The sequence below is a fragment of the Prunus avium genome, chromosome 3 (assembly GCF_965620075.1).
Source record: "Prunus avium chromosome 3, drPruAviu1.hap1.1, whole genome shotgun sequence".
Classification (NCBI taxonomy): Eukaryota; Viridiplantae; Streptophyta; class Magnoliopsida; order Rosales; family Rosaceae; genus Prunus; species Prunus avium.
Genome location: NC_142286.1, coordinates 12,125,860 through 12,145,021, shown reverse-complemented (window position 1 = coordinate 12,145,021; position 19,162 = coordinate 12,125,860). Strand labels below are relative to the sequence as shown.

Sequence of the window (19,162 nt, the reverse complement as noted above, 5' to 3'; positions counted from 1 at the left end):
CATTCTTCATGAAAGTTGTTCCAATGGGTATGTACTATAACATATCCAAAATTCAGCCCCATTGGATAAATATGGAGTCTGTTACCTAGCAAACACAGAGCCATGCTCAGGATGGATTTTATCAGCGCGCAAAATGAGTTAGCAATTTGTTTTGGCCTTAACTTCCTCCTCCGACCTTGGATTGGCCCAAATGACATATGGCTGGAAAGAAGACATTCTGAACTTCAATTTCGAGTGCTTAAAGTCCTAATTTGATTAAGAGAAGCCCAAGTTGTAAGCCCTTGAAGTTGCTGGTTATGCTGACCTCAGCATGTGCTGGTTGGATGCTTGGTCATGGTGAGCTAGGTATGAGCTATCATTTCTGGTTGGAAGCTTGGTCATGGTGACATGAAGATGAGCTAGGGCTGCTGGTGGGATCTATTGGTGAAGTGCATCAACCAATTCAGATTTTATAATGCAAGTGTTGTATGCATTAGTGAAGTGCATCAACCAATTCATCTTTTATAATGCAAGTGTTGTATGCATTAGCCATATTGAATTCAGATTTGTCACTCCCCTCTCCCTATAAATACCACATCCATTCCACATTCAAGACACAACAAATCCTGAGATTCACAACCCCCACAATTCACTCCAACCATCCTCAAACACTCTCAAAATCCCAAACACTCCAACAATCACCAAAACAACTCCAGCAAACCTCTCTTCCATTTCCCTACGAATTTCATCTTCCTTAGCCATCACCACTCACTCAAACTCATCCCAAATCACCTCCATATCCTTCATACATCTTTCTAGAAGTGGGGAAGCTCTTGGAGAAGCATTAGAAGTGGAGAAGCACTTGGAGAAGCCTTGGACACCACAAGAACTTCAGAAAAAGGGTTTTTCTACTCTTATTGTATTCATTATGTTTTCTCATTTCTGTTCAAGTCTCTTTTCCATTATGAGTAGCTAAATCCATAACTAGGGCTTCGATGTAACCTAACATGAATATTCTGGGTTTATAAGTTTGGAGTTTCAAGTTTGATTCATGATTCATGTTCTTATTCATTATGCTTATAAGTTAACATGCTTGTTTGAATGATTGATCACCATTAGAACTTGTTTGTTAACTATCTTGGTTTGAATTAAGAGTATACACCATGCTTTAATTCGAATTGAACTATGAATAGGAAGAGTATGTATGGACATTCGACAACAGGGATTAGATACATACTTGGTTGTTTAAAATGTTCTTCTATGCTTAATGGGTTCCTAATGCTTAATTTTAGGTTAGACAACAAATGATCAAATTAGGGAATTAGGAACACAAGGTTAGGACCAAACACCATGGCCTAATCATACTTTAGCTAGAATCAATCTTTGAATCTGAATTAGACTTGTTACTTGAATCTTTATAACCCAGAATTGAATTGTTATAGTGATTCGAATGCCCTAGTCTCAAAATCTGTTTTCCAACTCTTAAAACCACACTTTGTTACATTTGTTTACTTGTTTTTGTTTGCAATTTCATTTTGCTTCTTTTGTTCAACAATCACAACCACTCTTGTTTTAAATTCTGTTTTAGACATAACCTCCTACTTTCTTGAATTTGGTAATCTAAGTACATAACTAGTTTTAACTTCTCAGTCTTCGTGGGTACGACCTCGTACTTGTCTTGCTATACTACTAATTGCCCCGTACAATTGCGAGTTAACATAATATTAACAACAAATTTTGGCGCCGTTGCCGGGGACTGAACGAAAGTTCTTCCCTGGTTATGTGCCCAAGGTTACCCTATTCTTTTTAGTGTTTCTAATTAATCTAATTTTCTGTTTCAGGTAGTTTATGTCTAAAAATCCATTACTTGAACAAGTGAGGTCTTCGTTCCAACGTTCTAGATCTTTGAACGCAGGACCATCATTGCAACCCAGACGAGTGACCTCTGAAATTCAGAATCGTCTAGAAAGGGAGTTGTCAACTGCAAAAGAGCAAGCTCTTGCTACATTTACAAGTCTTGCTCTCCACACTGAACTTCCCGGTTCTTCACTTTCAAATTCGGAAGCAAGTTCAGACCAAGAAGAAGAAGAAATGATGGCTGCCATTGAGTTCATGGGAGAACTTGATATCCCAACAATTCCAGCATCTCCTTCAAGCATTTTGCTGCCCACTGTAGCTCGAAATTATGAGCTTAAATCTTCTCATCTTAATATGCTGCCTTCCTTTTATGGTTTACCTAATGAAGATCCATTGACTCATATAAAGGATATTTTTAATGTTGTGAGTTCTTTTCCCTTGACAGGTGTGACAGAAGATCAACTTTGAATGAGAGTGTTTCCATACACTTTAAAGGATAAGGCGAAGTATTGGTTGAATTCTTTGAAGCCTGGTTCACTCACTACATGGTCTGCCATTCAAAAGAAGTTCCTGGAAAAATACTTCTCCACGCAAAAGACCGACATGCTTAGGGACAAGATCTTGTTATTTGCACAGCAAGATGATGAATCGTTTTGTGAAGCATGGGAGAAATTCAATGGGTTGCTCAACCAATGTCCTCATCATGGGATTCCATTGAAGCTTCAAATGCGTATGTTTTATAAAGGACTAACCCCTTCTAGTCATAATATAGTCACCAATTTTGCAGGTGGTTCTTTTAAAACCAAAACTCCAGAAGAAACGTACGAACTCTTTGAGGAGATAGCAATGGAGACCCAACATACGGATACAAGAGGTAAACGTGTTATTAGTGGTTCTAATGATGCTTCTAGTGTGCAGATTTCAAAACTGGAACAAAAGCTAGATGCTCTTCTTGCATTAAACTCAAGAAGCCCTCCGAAGGAAGTGTGTAGCATTTGTGAATCTCATGACCATGCTACCACAGCTTGTCCACTTGGGGCTGGATATCCAGAATTTGTGCAAGAGCAAGCTAAGTTGGTAAATTCCTACAACCAAGGTCCAAGAAATGATCCATACTCTCAAAGTTATAATCCAGGTTGGAGGAATCATCCAAACTTTTCATGGAGAAATACCCAGAATCAAGCAAATCCCCCTTCATTCCAAAGGCCACAACAATCATCATCATCATTGGAAGATATAGTGAAGTAGATGGCAATCAACCAATCCAATTTTCAGCAAACTACACAAGCTGCCATCTCCAAATTGGAAGTCCAATTAGGCCAAATAGCTGCTGAAATAACTCAAAGAGTGCCTGGGAAATGGCCAAGCCAAACTGAGATCAATCCAAAGAACCCAGAAGCCAAGGCCATTCATGTGCTCAGATCAGGTAAGATCATTGATAATAAAGATGATTCTAATCTTTCAAATGATGTTGTGATTGTAGAAAATGAAGAGGAGGAGACCATGGCCACGGAAGGAGAACAACTCAAAACTTCTCAATCTGCTCCTAAGGCCAAATCAGATTCTCAGAAATCCGATCAATTCCAATTGCATAAAAGGGATGACAAATTTGTGCCACCACATCTTCAAGAAGATAGATACGTGCCACCCGCTCCATATGTTCCACAGATTCCATTTCCAGGCCGTCTTAAGAAAGCAAAGCAAGATAAGGCTTTTAAAGAGATTTATGATATTTTGAGTAAAGTTAATATCAATTTGCCTTTGCTTGATCTTATTGAACAGATTCCTGCATATGGAAAATTCATCAAGGACTTGAAAACTCACAAGCTCAATTTCGCTCCAAATGAAGGAGTAAAGCTCGACCAGAATGTAAGTGCTGTATTGCAAAGGAAGCTTCCACCAAAACTAGATGATCCTGGCAGCTTTGACATTCCCATTAACATTGGAGGCAAGAAGGTTGGAAGAGCCATGTTCGACTTGGGAGCAAGCATCAATGTTTTGCCATATTCAGTTTATCAAGAGCTTGGCTTAGAAGGGATGAAGAAGACTTCAATGCGACTTGAACTAGCTGATCATTCTATAAAATATCCAAAAGGTATTGTAGAAGATATTCTAGTTCAAGTTAATACACTAATTCTCCCTGCTGATTTTGTAGTGATGGACATGGAAGACAATCCAAATGGAGATTGTGTTGATCCCATTCTCCTAGGCAGGCCATTCATGGCCACTGCAGACATAATCATCAAAGTGAAAGATAGCACTCTCTCCATGACTGTTTTGGGTGAAACTGTTGAATTTAAAATGCTTAATGCTCTATCTCAACCTTTTATCTCTCTTGATTCTTGCTTTTCAATTGATGTTGTGGATCATGAGGTTTCTTCCAAAATTTTGCAGAGAAAGTCTAATGATGCTCTAGAAGCTGTCTTAACACAAGAAGAGGAAGATCTTTGTGAACCGGAGTTCCAAGAAGTGGTGGCTGCCTTAGAAGTGTTTCCGCCATACCCACCATCCTTTAGGCCACCAATCGAGCCTCTTGGACCATCATCCACGAAATTGGAGCCATCCATTGTCATCCCACCAAAGCTAGAACTTAAACCTCTTCCCAATAATCTTAAATATACATATTTGGGTGCTAACGAAACTCTCCCTGTTATAATTGCTGCAGGTCTCTCCTCACATGAAGAAGAGAGCTTAATTAAAGTTCTAAAAGAGCATAAAACAGCCATTGGGTGGACCATAGCAGACATCAAAGGAATTAGTCCAAGCATGTGCATGCACCGGATTTTAATGGAAGAAGACAGCAAACCATCTCGTGATGCCCAAAGGAGGCTAAATCCCAACATGAAAGAGGTGGTTAGAGCTGAAGTTTTAAAGCTACTCGATGTAGGAATCATCTACCCAATTTCAGATTCTAAGTGGGTGAGCCCTGTGCAAGTTGTTCCAAAGAAGTCCGGAATCACCGTTGTGAAGAATGAGAAGAATGAGCTAGTTCCTACACGAACTGTCACTGGTTGGAGAGTTTGCATTGATTACAGGAAGTTGAACACATCCACTAGAAAAGATCATTTCCCCTTACCTTTTATTGATCAAATGCTTGAACGTTTATCTGGCCATGCTTACTATTGTTTTCTTGATGGTTTTTCAGGTTATAATCAAATTCCCATTGCTCCGGAAGACCAAGAGAAAACCACATTCACATGCCCATTTGGTACGTTTGCTTATAGAAGGATGCCATTCGGTTTATGCAATGCCCCAGCAACTTTCCAAAGATGCATGATGTCAATCTTTTCAGATATGGTGGAACGATTCATTGAGGTATTTATGGATGATTTTTCAGTTTTTGGTTCCTCTTTTGATAATTGTCTTCACCACTTGTCTCTAGTGCTTAAAAGATGCCAGGAAACAAATCTGATTTTGAATTGGGAGAAGTTTCACTTCATGGTGAGACAAGGCATTGTACTAGGCCATGTGATTTCAAGCAAGGGAATCGAAGTGGATAAAGCCAAGATCGACCTCATCTCAAATCTTCCACCCCCTACCTCTGTTAAAGGAATTAGAAGCTTTCTAGGTCATGCTGGATTCTATAGAAGGTTCATCAAAAATTTCTCAAGCATTACAAAGCCATTGTGTAATCTCCTTGCTAAGGATGCTGTTTTTGAGTTTAATGAAGCTTGCATGGAAGCTTTTTCTACCTTGAAGAGGGAGCTAACTTCAGCCCCTATTATCATAGCTCCGGATTGGTCTTTACCATTTGAAATAATGTGTGATGCCTCTGACTTTGCTATTGGTGCAGTTTTAGGTCAAAAGAAGAACAAGCTGCCCCATGTGATTCATTATGCTAGCCGGACCTTGAATGATGCTCAAATCAACTACTCCACAACAGAGAAGGAGTTGCTTGCTGTGGTTTTTGCTTTAGAAAAATTTCGTTCTTACCTTGTTGGTTCTAAAGTAATTGTTTATTCTGACCATGCAGCCCTTAGATACTTGCTCACTAAGAAGGATGCCAAACCACGCTTGATTAGATGGATTCTCTTGCTGCAAGAATTCGATTTGGAGATTCGAGATAAGAAGGGATGTGAGAATGTGGTAGCTGATCATTTGAGCAGAATTGTGGTTGAAGAAAAAGGAGGAGCTGTGCTACCCTTGAATGAGACTTTCCCTGATGAACAACTATATGCTGCCCAAGTCAAAGAGCCATGGTATGCTGATTTTGTTAATTATCTTGCTTGTGGTGTTCTTAGAAATGATCTAACTTCTCAGGATAAGAAGAAGTTCTTTTCCATGGTGAAACATTATGTATGGGATGAACCTTTCTTATTCAAGCATTGCCCGGATCAACTCATCAGAAGATGTGTTCCAGAAGAAGAGCAAGAAAGCATACTTAGGCATAGCCACGAATTGGCCTGTGGAGGTCACTTTGGAGCTAAGAAAACAGCACTTAAAATTCTGCAATCTGGTTTCTTTTGGCCCACTCTATTTAAAGATGCATTTAATTTTTGTGTTAAGTGTGATAGGTGCCAAAGGATGGGGAACATAAGTCGCAGGAATGAAATGCCATTGAATAACATACTTGTTGTGGAGCTCTTCGATGTGTGGGGTATTGATTTCATGGGACCATTCCCATCTTCCTTTGGTTATACTTACATACTTGTTGCTGTTGATTATGTGTCTAAATGGGTGGAAGCCATAGCCACCAAAACCAATGATTATAAGGTGGTGCTGAAGTTCTTGAAGGATAATATTTTCACAAGGTTTGGTACTCCAAGGGCTGTCATTAGTGATGGAGGCAGCCACTTCTGTAACAAGCCATTCGAAGCACTCATGAAGAAGTACAACATCACCCATCGAGTCTCTACACCATATCATCCGCAAACTTCTGGTCAAGTGGAAATAAGCAATAGAGAAATTAAGCACATCCTGGAGAATGTGGTGAACAATACAAGGAAAGATTGGGCAGCCAAGCTCAATGATGCATTATGGGCTTATAGGACAGCATATAAGACTCCCATTGGAATGAGCCCTTATCGTCTTGTGTTTGGGAAAGCTTGTCACCTGCCAATGGAGCTTGAACACAATGCTTTTTGGGCCATCAAGAAGTTAAATTTTGATCTAGACAAGGCAGGCCATGCAAGAAAGTTTCAGCTGAATGAATTGGAAGAAATTAGACATGAGTCTTATGAGAATGCAAAGCTTTACAAAGAACGAACCAAGAGTTACCATGACAGAAACATTCAACGGAAAGAGTTCTCCAAAGGTATGTCAGTTCTTTTGTTTAACTCACGTTTGCGTCTCTTTCCAAGAAAATTGAAGTCTAGATGGCAAGGCCCATTCACCGTGGTCAATGTTTCTCCCTATGGAGCTGTGGAGATTCAAAACCCTAAAGATGGCTCGACTTTCAAAGTAAATGGACAACGTTTAAAGCCATTCTATGAGGGAGTTTCAGCTGGCATCCAAACTGGCCATGTGGTAGATCAACTTCCCTTCGTACCATCAACTTAGCTGATTGCACAATGTCTTGCCAAGACAGTAACTAAGGCGCTTCTTGGGAGGCAACCCATGTGTTCAAGAAGAAGGTGCTTGGTAGCAATCGACCTAATCGCATCAAGGGGGAGCATTTCAATCCTTTCTCTTTACTTGTTATTATTTTAAATTTCTGTTTTTTTTTTTATAAAAATTTAAAAAAAATAAAAAAATTTAAAAATTTAAAAAGATTTTTCATATGAGCTAACTTATGGTAACTCCAGTGAGCACTTCCGTCAATACAGTGTCTAGGAGTTCTTTAGGCGACACCTTCGGTGTCTAAGAAGTTTGGGTTTTAAGCGGGACCATTGTGACCCCTCCAACCTTCCCGGATCCCCTGGCTGTGTTTTCTGAGGCCCTTAACTGGTCATCCATGAGTTGCTTATATATTCATTTTTTTTATTTTTTATTTTTCCTAAACCTTCTTCTAAACTTTTCCCTTTATCATTTGTTTGTTCTCAATCATCTTTTGTATGCTTTCACATTGAGGACAATGTTCAATTCAGGTCTGGGGGGAAGGTTTTCAATTTCAATTTTCTTATCCATTTGTGTTTTCAATTTTCGTTCTCTTGTCACAATTTTTTTTATTTTTTTTTATTTTTTTATTTTTTATTTTTATTTTTTTTAAAGAATGTCATACAATCAATGCTATGGAGCTGCTATTTGAGGTTTTCATATCAGAATTTTGCACTTCACAAAGCTTTTGCTCTTAGAATTCTGGTGGCTAAAGTACCACGCTCAAATTCTTGAAGGAAAATAGTGGAGACTACCCTAGTGAGCTATATCGAGCCTAATTGCTTTCTTGAGAGGGTTTAAAGTGTTCTATTTCTCATCCATACTTATTTTCTTCAATTCACTCTAATTGATCTCATTATTCCATTTTGATTGAATACTAAGGATGATTCTCTTTTGCAGATATCATGTGCTTGCTCTCATTCATGAATGAACTCATTGAAGTGATGCTAGGCTATGTGTGCATAACCATTCTATGTGCTTTCTTTTCACCCTACCTATATGTGTGTTCCATCAACCCTCTTGAAGCCAAACACTTAAAGCCTTTTCTTCTATCACCCTCATCATTTCCCTACCTTTGTATCTCAATCTGAGATACTTGACCTATTGTAGCCATACCCTATAGCTTAGAAATATACCAAGGTGTGCCAAGATAAAGTTTGAAGCAAGGAAGTTGCAGCCATGTACCTAAATAAAGATGATGTGAATCTGTGCAATGAAGTTAATGAAGATGCAGATCAAATCAACGAAGATGAAAGTGTTTCGATTTGATCTAAGTGTGAAAAATAAAGTCTATGCCAGGAGATACCATGAAGTTTGCTGCCATGCCAATCTAAATCAATGATGCCTTGCAGATTAATGAAGCATGCAACCTTGGTATGTTCTTAAGTTATTTGTTTTTCCTTCCAATTCTTCCATTTCCCCTAAACCTTAGCCTTTCATTACAACATTGTGAAAGACCTAGCTGATCTTTGAGGATGTATTCATGGGTGCTGGTAAGTATGTGTGTATCTCTATTCTTAGTATTTAATTCCTTTCATGAGATCTAACCAAATTTGTGCTTCTATTTCATACACTCACTTATGCTTTCTTGAGAGAATTAAAACATAGGTTCTGAGTGATTGAGTGTTATCTGTGAGAATTAGAGTCGAAGCATGTTCTCTATTCAAGGTTTGAGTGTGCTTGCTTTGAAACTGTGTGCCTTTGAGCTATAGCTTCCACTTGTACACACTGATTGATGACCTATCTTGGCAACTCTATGGTGTTGGAGGTATGACTAAAACTTTCTTTCATTTTCATTAGTTGATTTCAAAGTTGTTTTTCTAACCATTTTGTTTTGTAGAGTTAGAAAAACGTTTGTGGGTATCGTATCTGTTAAACCCTCAGGAGACACAACTCCTCCTACTAGGGATGCCTAGAGGTTTAAAGGCTTGTTGCATACGCTCAATGCAATCGAGTTACCTACGAAAGTGGTCTAGTTAACTTCTTGTTTTGTTTTTATCTTTGTTTCTCTTTTGTTTTGCTCGAGGACTAGCAAAATCTAAGTTTGGGGGTGTGTTAAGCTCATAATTTCATACATATACATGCCCAATTTACTTACTTCTTTTGCTTAGTTCCTATAATTCTAAGTTATTTCCCTCCCTTTGTGTGTTTTGTAGGCCAATAGAGCAAGAGAGCATAATTCATGCAATTCAAGCATGTTAAGGCCTAATTTGGATGAATGGAAGAAGAGCTTAAAAGACAAACTCATTTTGGCTACAGCCCCCTGCCAGTCCAGTTCCGTAGGTCATATTGCAAGCTTTGTTTCAGCAACCTACACAGCTCGGATGAGGCAGCATTCTTCATGAAAGTTGTTCCAATGGGTATGTACTATAACATATCCAAAATGCAGCCCCATTGGATAAATATGGAGTCTGTTACCTAGCAAACACAGAGCCATGCTCAGGATGGATTTTATCAGCGCGCAAAATGAGTTAGCAATTTGTTTTGGCCTTAACTTCCTCCTCCGACCTTGGATTGGCCCAAATGACATATGGCTGGAAAGAAGACATTCCGAACTTCAATTTCGAGTGCTTAAAGTCCTAATTTGATTAAGAGAAGCCCAAGTTGTAAGCCCTTGAAGTTGCTGGTTATGCTGACCTCAGCATGTGCTGGTTGGATGCTTGGTCATGGTGAGCTAGGTATGAGCTATCATTTCTGGTTGGAAGCTTGGTCATGGTGACATGAAGATGAGCTAGGGCTGCTGGTGGGATCTATTGGTGAAGTGCATCAACCAATTCAGATTTTATAATGCAAGTGTTGTATGCATTAGTGAAGTGCATCAACCAATTCATCTTTTATAATGCAAGTGTTGTATGCATTAGCCATATTGAATTCAGATTTGTCACTCCCCTCTCCCTATAAATACCACATCCATTCCACATTCAAGACACAACAAATCCTGAGATTCACAACCCCCACAATTCACTCCAACCATCCTCAAACACTCTCAAAATCCCAAACACTCCAACAATCACCAAAACAACTCCAGCAAACCTCTCTTCCATTTCCCTACGAATTTCATCTTCCTTAGCCATCACCACTCACTCAAACTCATCCCAAATCACCTCCATATCCTTCATACATCTTTCTAGAAGTGGGGAAGCTCTTGGAGAAGCATTAGAAGTGGAGAAGCACTTGGAGAAGCCTTGGACACCACAAGAACTTCAGAAAAAGGGTTTTTCTACTCTTATTGTATTCATTATGTTTTCTCATTTCTGTTCAAGTCTCTTTTCCATTATGAGTAGCTAAATCCATAACTAGGGCTTCGATGTAACCTAACATGAATATTCTGGGTTTATAAGTTTGGAGTTTCAAGTTTGATTCATGATTCATGTTCTTATTCATTATGCTTATAAGTTAACATGCTTGTTTGAATGATTGATCACCATTAGAACTTGTTTGTTAACTATCTTGGTTTGAATTAAGAGTATACACCATGCTTTAATTCGAATTGAACTATGAATAGGAAGAGTATGTATGGACATTCGACAACAGGGATTAGATACATACTTGGTTGTTTAAAATGTTCTTCTATGCTTAATGGGTTCCTAATGCTTAATTTTAGGTTAGACAACAAATGATCAAATTAGGGAATTAGGAACACAAGGTTAGGACCAAACACCATGGCCTAATCATACTTTAGCTAGAATCAATCTTTGAATCTGAATTAGACTTGTTACTTGAATCTTTATAACCCAGAATTGAATTGTTATGGTGATTCGAATGCCCTAGTCTCAAAATCTGTTTTCCAACTCTTAAAACCACACTTTGTTACATTTGTTTACTTGTTTTTGTTTGCAATTTCATTTTGCTTCTTTTGTTCAACAATCACAACCACTCTTGTTTTAAATTCTGTTTTAGACATAACCTCCTACTTTCTTGAATTTGGTAATCTAAGTACATAACTAGTTTTAACTTCTCAGTCTTCGTGGGTACGACCTCGTACTTGTCTTGCTATACTACTAATTGCCCCGTACAATTGCGAGTTAACATAATATTAACAACATCAGTCTGACCTAAGGGATTCTTTTGTCTGTAAAAGCAAGAAAATCCCTCATTTGGAAGCCGTCTCTTTTGTGTGGGAGTTTTGGAAAGATTGGCTTGCCATCTTTCTCTTCTTCTTCCTCAAAGAGTAAACCATATATTTCATCTATGAGTTTTTCTAATTGATTTCTTTTTGAAAAACTGCTTTTGAAATATGAATCTGCATCTAGCTATTTAAATAATTCTCTCATATAGATCTAGATCGGATTCGTGACTGATTTCTTCAAGAGTATGGTTTCTTGAAGAAATTGGTCTTTCTCCCTTGAATCCAAAGTTTGGTTTCGGTTTGAGTTGGAGCTTGCAAGCTAGTGCCATGGGATGAACGAGCTGAAGAAGGAGCTGCCATTGCCATGAAGAACTGAGCTTCAAGCTTTGCTAAGTTGGAGAAGAAGATTGCACAAAGGAGGTAAAGCTCATCTTCCTAAATAGATCTAGGTTTTGCTTGAGCTTGCTTGTATTCCTTTGTAAGAATCTTTTTCTACTTAGTGGATTGCCTAGTCGGTTGATGACTCCCAGTTTTTCCCAATGGTGGGTTTCTGGGTAAACAAAACCTGTTTTGCATATCTGTAAATTTATCTGGGTTTCTGTTCTTGGTGGTTGACTAGTCATCTATATCTGCTGTTTGCTGTTTACTTGATATTGATGACTTCACACACTTTCACCATAGTTGTTGCTAGCACAGGGGATGCCTAGATTGATGGGTCCTTCTGAGTGCCTAGGTTGTCACTAGTAATCTTCTAGGACTGCAGGTACTCTGTGGCATACTCTGTGTGTTCTCTTGATTGTTGAGTTGTTGTGTCTTGTTTGTTTAGTTAAATTCACCCCTCGTCACCTAAGTATCAATTTCAATTGGTATCAGAGCTTTAGCTCTTAACACAAATAGAGAGATCCTAGGATTTGTTTTGGTGTTTAGGTGTACTCATTATGGAAATGGATCGAGTTGCTGGATCTTGCAACTCACCACCTTATTTTGACGGAAATAACTATGCTGCTTGGAGAGAAAAATTTGAGATATTTCTTGATGCTCTTGATGAGTATGCAAGTATGTATCTCACAAAAGAGTGGGTTGCTCCGGTCAAGACTATTGAGGGTGAAGTTGTGCCTAAGCCTAGGTCTGAATGGACTGAAGCAGAGGTGTTTGCTACATATGCAAACAAGAAGGCCAGAAATGCCTTAGTTACAGCTTTGTCTAGCACACAGTTTGCACATATACAACACATCCCAAATGCTAAAAAGGCTTGGGATAAACTAAGGGTGGTTCATGAAGGGGATGACCAAGTTAGAACCCTAAAACTTCATATGGTGCTTGCACAATTTGAAGAACTTAGGATGTCTGAAACTGAGTCTATTTCTGAGTTCTATGGGAGAGTAGAAATGATCACAAATGAAGCCATGAGTCTTGGTCAACCTATTCAAGAGCTTCTTGTTGTTCAGAAAATTCTTCGTGTTCTACCATCTAGATTTAGAGCAAAGAAAACTGCAATCATGGAGGTCCAAAACTTAAATGAAATTAAGCTTGGCAAGCTTGTAGGAAAATTAAAAACCTATGAGATGGAGTTGAATATGGAAGAAAATGACACTAAAAAATCAAAAAGTGTTGCACTTCAAGGAGTGCATGTTTCTTATCTGAAAGGTGGTGAAAAATCCTCAGATTTTGAGGATGAAATGGCCTTGTTTGTCAAAAAATTTAGGAGAATTCTTAAGGATAAGGGAAAGTTTGCTAGAGAGGGTAGCTCTGGTAGTGAGAGACAGTTTAGACCATCAACTGATCGGTCTAATGAGAGGAACAAGGATGTCAAACCTATCACTAAAGACTTTAGAAAATCTGTCAAGTGCTTCACATGTGGAGGCATTGGTCACTATGCTGCTGACTGTGCAAACAATCAGAAAAAATACTCCAAAGGAAAGGACAAGGCCATGAAAGTAAGTTGGAGTGAGAGTGAAAGTGAAGTGTCTCAAGAGGATTCATCTTCCTCTGATAATGAAGACCAACAGGTTGCCTTCGTTGCCTCTGTGCAGCCTGTGTCTGATGATTCTGATTTTGAGTCTGATGACCTGTCATACGAGTCATTAGGAAGAAAATATGATTGCTTGTTCAAAGAGACTTTTTCCTTGAAAGAAGAGAGTCTTAAACTTGAGGCCAATAACCAAGAACTTCAACATGACCTTCTCATCTTAAAAGAAACCAAAACGGAGTTGAGTGAAAAATTTGAGTCTCTAGAAAAAGAAATTGTTGTACTTGTGTCAATTAGGAGTAATCTTGAAAATCAAGTTAATGTGCTCAAGGAGAGTAACATTGGGTTCCAGAACTCAAACAAACAGCTCCTAGGTGAATTGAATGAATCAAAAAGTAAGATTATATCTATGACCATTGGTGCCACAAAAATTGACAAAATGTTGAATATGGGAAAACTTCATGGGGACAAAGGTGGTCTTGGATTTAATAATTTTGATTCTAAGTTTTCCAGCTCTACCACTAAGTTTGTCAAGTCAAAATCTCCAGCCATTGCATCTCTTGATGTTCAGCAGGTAGTCAAAAAACCTAAGTTTGTTCCGACTTGTCACAGGTGCGGGTTGATTGGTCATATTAGACCAGTCTGTCATATGTACAAAAAGGATAAGACCAGAAAATTGTCTTCAAAATCTAAAAGGAATCCCAGATCTTTGCAAGATCAGGTTGATCATTTGCTAAATGAAGTCACTAAGATTGCCAAACTTGTTTCCCTTAAAATAAGTTCACCCATTGTTCCTAGGTCTACTTGGATTACAAAAGGTCATGATAAAAGCCTTGTTGTGCTAAATGCTTTTGCTGCTTCAAATATCAATTCTTGGTACTTTGATAGTGGCTGTTCCAAACACATGTCTGGTGATAGGAGTGTTTTCTCATCTCTCAGCCCTTTTGATGGAGGCACTGTGACTTTTGGTGGAGGTCACAAGTCTCAAGTTGTGGGGAAAGGTACTGTTTGTATCCCTGGTTTACCCGAACTTAAGAATGTTAGATTTGTTGAGGGTCTCACATCCAATCTCATTAGTGTAAGTCAGCTGTGTGATGATGGAATAGTAGAAGTTAGATACTCCAAGCATGGCTGCAAAATCATTGGAAAGGGTGGCAATGAGATTGTGAGTGTGTCTAGGTCTAGGGATAATTGTTATTGCATTGATGGTGTCAATGATGCAAAAGAAGTAGTTTGCAACAAGGTTGTGAATGAAACAAGTGTCTTGTGGCATCAAAGACTTGGACATGTGAATTTTAGAGACTTGCATAAATTGTCCAAGAGAGAGTTAGTGAGTGGTTTACCAAAGCTTGACAAATCTGATCAGCATGTTTGTGAAGGATGTCAAATGGGTAAGCAAGTTAGAGTGTCACACAAAAAGGTCAAACACATTCAAACACATGTAGGTCTTGAACTTGTTCATATGGACCTTGTTGGTCCTATCCAAACCTTGTCTCTTGGTGGAAAGAAATATATTATGGTCATGGTTGATGATTTCTCTAGGTTCACTTGGGTCTCATTCTTACGTGAGAAATCTGAAACCTTTCAAAGGTTTAAGTCTGTTTGTCATCTTTTGCAAAAAGAGAAAATGACTAGTCATCTGCCACTTGTTAGAATTAGAACAGATCATGGAACTGAATTTGAGAATTCTCAGTTCCTTAAATTTTGTGAAGAAATGGGAATTAAACATGAGTTCTCTGCCCCTATTACACCTCAGCAAAATGGTGTTGTGGAGAGAAAAAATAGGGTTCTTGTTGAGATGGCTAGGGTGATGCTAAATAGCAAAAATCTTGCTAAACATTTTTGGGCTGAAGCTGTCAATACAGCTTGTTACATCTCCAACAGGGTGTTTTTGAGGTCTGGTACCAAACAAACTCCCTATGAGATTTGGAAAGGAAAGAAGCCTAATGTGTCATACTTTCGAGTCTTTGGTAGCACATGTTATATTTTGAGAGATAGAGAGCATCTTGCTAAGTTTGATTCTAAGTGTGATAAGGAATATTTCTAGGGTATTCCACTTCCAGCCGAGCCTATAGAGTGTACAATTGTAAGACAAGAACCATTATTGAATCCATAAATGTCAATATTGATGATTTTGCTGCCTCTACAGAGATGGCTTTAGATGAGGATGGTCTTTTTCCTCCTCCTCTTGAGCATGATCCTCCAGGTCTGGATCTTGTGGTTGACCTGTCAACTTTTGGAAGTTCTATCCCGATTGCCCTGTCAACCCCTTCAACTTCTAGTTCCATCCCATCTGTCCCGGCTGACAGCTCTCATGCTGTTCATAGTCCTCTCACTCAACCTGAGAGTGTCATTATTGGTCCTCTTAATCAAGGAGTGAGAACTAGGAAACAACTCGCTCAAGAGATTAGCCATGTGTGTTATGTCTCAAAGGAAGAGCCTAAAAATGTGAAAGAGGCCTTGCATCATGGTGAATGGTTTCTTGCAATGCAGGAAGAATTAAATCAATTTGTGAGAAATGATGTTTGGTACCTTGTTCCTAGACCAGTTAACACAAATGTCATAGGCACTAAGTGGATTTTCAAAAATAAAACTGATGAACAAGGTAATGTGGTCCGGAACAAAGCTAGATTGGTTGCTCAAGGATACACTCAAATGGAAGGCATTGATTTTGATGAAACGTTTGCCCTTGTTGCAAGATTAGAATCTGTTAGATTACTTCTTGCCATTGCTTGTCACTTGAAATTCAAACTTTATCAAATGGATGTCAAAACTGCTTTTTTGAATGGTATTTTGAATGAAGAGGTCTATGTTGAGCAACCAAAGGGTTTTGAAGATCCCCATCATCCAAATGATGTGTTTCGTTTAAAAAAGGCACTCTATGGTTTGAAACAAGCTCCTAGAGCATGGTATGAGAGGTTATCCTCTCATCTTCTAGGAAATGGATATGTTAGGGGGTCGGTTGACAAAACCTTGTTTGTCAAAAGATTTAAAAAGGATGTCTTGATTGCTCAAGTGTATGTTGATGATATTGTGGTTGGTTCTACCTCTGATTTGCATGTTCAAGAATTTATTCATGTCATGACTAGTGAATTTGAAATGAGTCTTGTGGGTGAGCTTAACTACTTCTTAGGTTTTCAAATCAAACAGAGTCATGATGGGATCTTTGTTTCTCAATCTAAATATGCAAAAAATCTTGTGAAAAAATTTGGTTTGGAGGGTGCAAAATCTGCAAGAACTCCAATGAGCACTAGTGCTAAGATTCATAGGGACTTGCTTGGTAAAAATGTGGATCAAACTCTCTATAGAAGCATGATAGGAAGTCTTCTCTACTTGACTGCTAGTAGACCAGACATTTCTTATAGTGTTGGTGTGTGCGCTAGATTTCAGAGTGATCCAAAAGAGTCTCACTTGTTTGCTGTTAAGAGAATCATAAAATATGTGAGTGGGACTGTTGAGTTTGGGTTGTGGTATACCTATGACACTTGTGTCAATCTTGTTGGGTATAGTGATGCCGATTGGGCAGGTTGTAGTGATGATAGGAAGAGCACTTCCGGGGGGGTCTTTTATGTAGGCAACACCACCGTCCGTATTAGAAATATATAAAATTTGAAATATATAAAATTTGAAAGCAAAACAATTAAAAAGCATACATACCGACAGCTGTCCGCGCACCACCGTCCGTATCTCGTCAGGTATGACCTTCCAAGATTTCCATTTCATCGGACAATGGGTCCGAACCACGTGACCAATGTCGTGTGCCAATGAGCTATGTTGGTCCGCCGTTGGTGCAGCTCGATGTCGCTCGTCGTATCCGATGTTGACACGAGTGTTGGTCACCCGGGTGGACTTCGCCGTCTTCAACTGGCGACAAGGTCCCCGGGTGTTCCTCTTCGCTGCAAACACATATAACATTAACATTAAATATATGATCCTACCAAAATATTGGTTTGAAACTGCTGGAGTTGAAGGAAATCTTTACCTGGTGGTTGTGAATTTGACGCACCAGCAGCAGGGGGCGAAGTGTCAATCATATGGGGGGGGGGGGGGGGGGGGGGGGGGGGGGGGGGCGATGACACCGCCTGGCGCTAACAGGTTGCGCCACTGATGACTCAGATGACACCGCCACATGGGAGACGTGAGGAGAAACCGGCATAACGTCCACCTGTGGTGGGGCAGTGGCAGCCGACGTCGAAGTCGGGGGAGGCAAAGGCTGTGCAGTCGTCATCGCCTTACGAGTTCTGATAAGCTCCGACATCTGCACGAAACAAACATTTATAATAAAAATAACCCCAACAACTAATCAAGAACAAATTCAATATTAAACATATTCATTCACCAAATACAAAGAAATCAAATTGCAAAAACTCATGGAATCAATCCTTGATATACTAGAATAATTTCTACCTGAATAAAAAAGAAAAACACATCATTCCATTATGTGAAGCAAACCGAAGAACCTCAATTCCAAACAAATTCAAATTTACAAAATTAAATGGATAAATGCAATATGAACAATAAAACAAACCCAAGAACAACAATTCCAAAAAATTTCAGATTTACATAATTAGAAACCTACGGGATTTTGACATATACAATCGTTGTTTTGCTATCAAATAATACAATTTCAACACAATGCAGTCACCCTAACCAATACAATCAAATTTGAAATCAAGACGAGCACAAAACAAAAAGGAAACAGACTAAGCAATTTCAACACTGACAAAACCCTAACATAAAATCTGAAATCATATCTGAAACATAAAATCCTAACCAACCATCAGACTAAGGAAACAGAAATCACAAACAGAAATCATAAAATTTAAAGAAAATCAGAAATACACTAAGCAATTTCACTGCCCACAAAATCCTAACATAAAATCTGAAATCAATTCTGAAACATAAAATCCTAACCAACCATCAGACTAAGGAAACAGAAATAACAAACAGAAATTATAAAATTTAAACAAAATCAGAAATGGATTAACAAAATTGAAAGAAAAATAAAACAGAGATTATACCAGAGAATGTGAGAGGCAGTGGATGCGAGAGGCAGCGTGAGAGGAACAAGGAGATGGCGACAGAGACACGCAGAGGGAGGAAACCGTGTGTTTTCACCAATGGGGGGTTTGGGTTGGACAGAGAGGGAGAGAATTTGAGGTCAGTGAGGGGGAAAGGGAGAGAGGGTTTGTGGTTTGGTTAGGCAGCGTTGACGGTGCAGCGGAGGCTGGGTTGGAGAGAGAGAGAGGGAGAGAATTTGAGGTCAGTGAGGGAAAGGGAGAGAGGGTTTCTGAACTTAGGGGGCGTCGACGGTGGGCGGGGGAGTTTGGGTTGCAGAGAGAGAGAGAGAATTTGAGGTCAGTGAGGAGGAAAGGGAGACGGCTGGAGGAATGTGACGGCGTAGGCAGGCACGGCTGGTGGTGGTCTGGACGGAAGGGCACGGCTGGAGGAAGAGTTGGGGATTTTCGCGGAGGAAGACAGACTGAAACAGAGAGTCGCGTTCTGATGAAAAATATACAGGACCTTGCGCGACGTAACGCTATCCGTCGCGCAAATTCAATTTTTAACCTTGCGCGACCAAAAAGTCTAATAACGTCGCGCAAAACGATATTTTAATCTTGCGCGACAAAACAATTTACGTCGCTCAACGACGATATTTCAATCTTGCGCGACACAAAAGGGGAAACGCGTCACGCAAATTCGATATTTGCGTCTTGCGCGACCAAACAACCACTAGTCGCGCATATATTTTT

The 19,162-nt window shown here is 39.3% G+C and overlaps 1 protein-coding gene and 1 non-coding gene across 2 annotated transcripts; one reads left to right on the top strand and one right to left on the bottom strand.

Annotated features, from left to right (window-relative positions):
* Positions 1-2,439: 2,439 nt before the first annotated feature.
* LOC148295641 (small nucleolar RNA R71) lies at positions 2,440-2,546 on the bottom strand. Its single transcript, XR_015834846.1, has one exon. It is a non-coding gene; the product is annotated as a small nucleolar RNA R71 (small nucleolar RNA).
* A 9,838-nt stretch (positions 2,547-12,384) lies between these two features.
* Positions 12,385-15,456, top strand: LOC148295640 (uncharacterized). The gene has a single exon (XM_088250552.1). The coding sequence runs from the start codon at positions 12,385-12,387 to the stop codon at positions 15,454-15,456; it is 3,072 nt and encodes a 1,023-aa protein (XP_088106678.1).
* Positions 15,457-19,162: the final 3,706 nt, after the last annotated feature.

Bases quoted from the DNA above. Each gene is read 5' to 3' on its own strand.
- LOC148295640 (XM_088250552.1), top strand. From the start codon at position 12,385: ATGGATCGAGTTGCTGGATCTTGCAACTCACCACCTTATTTTGACGGA.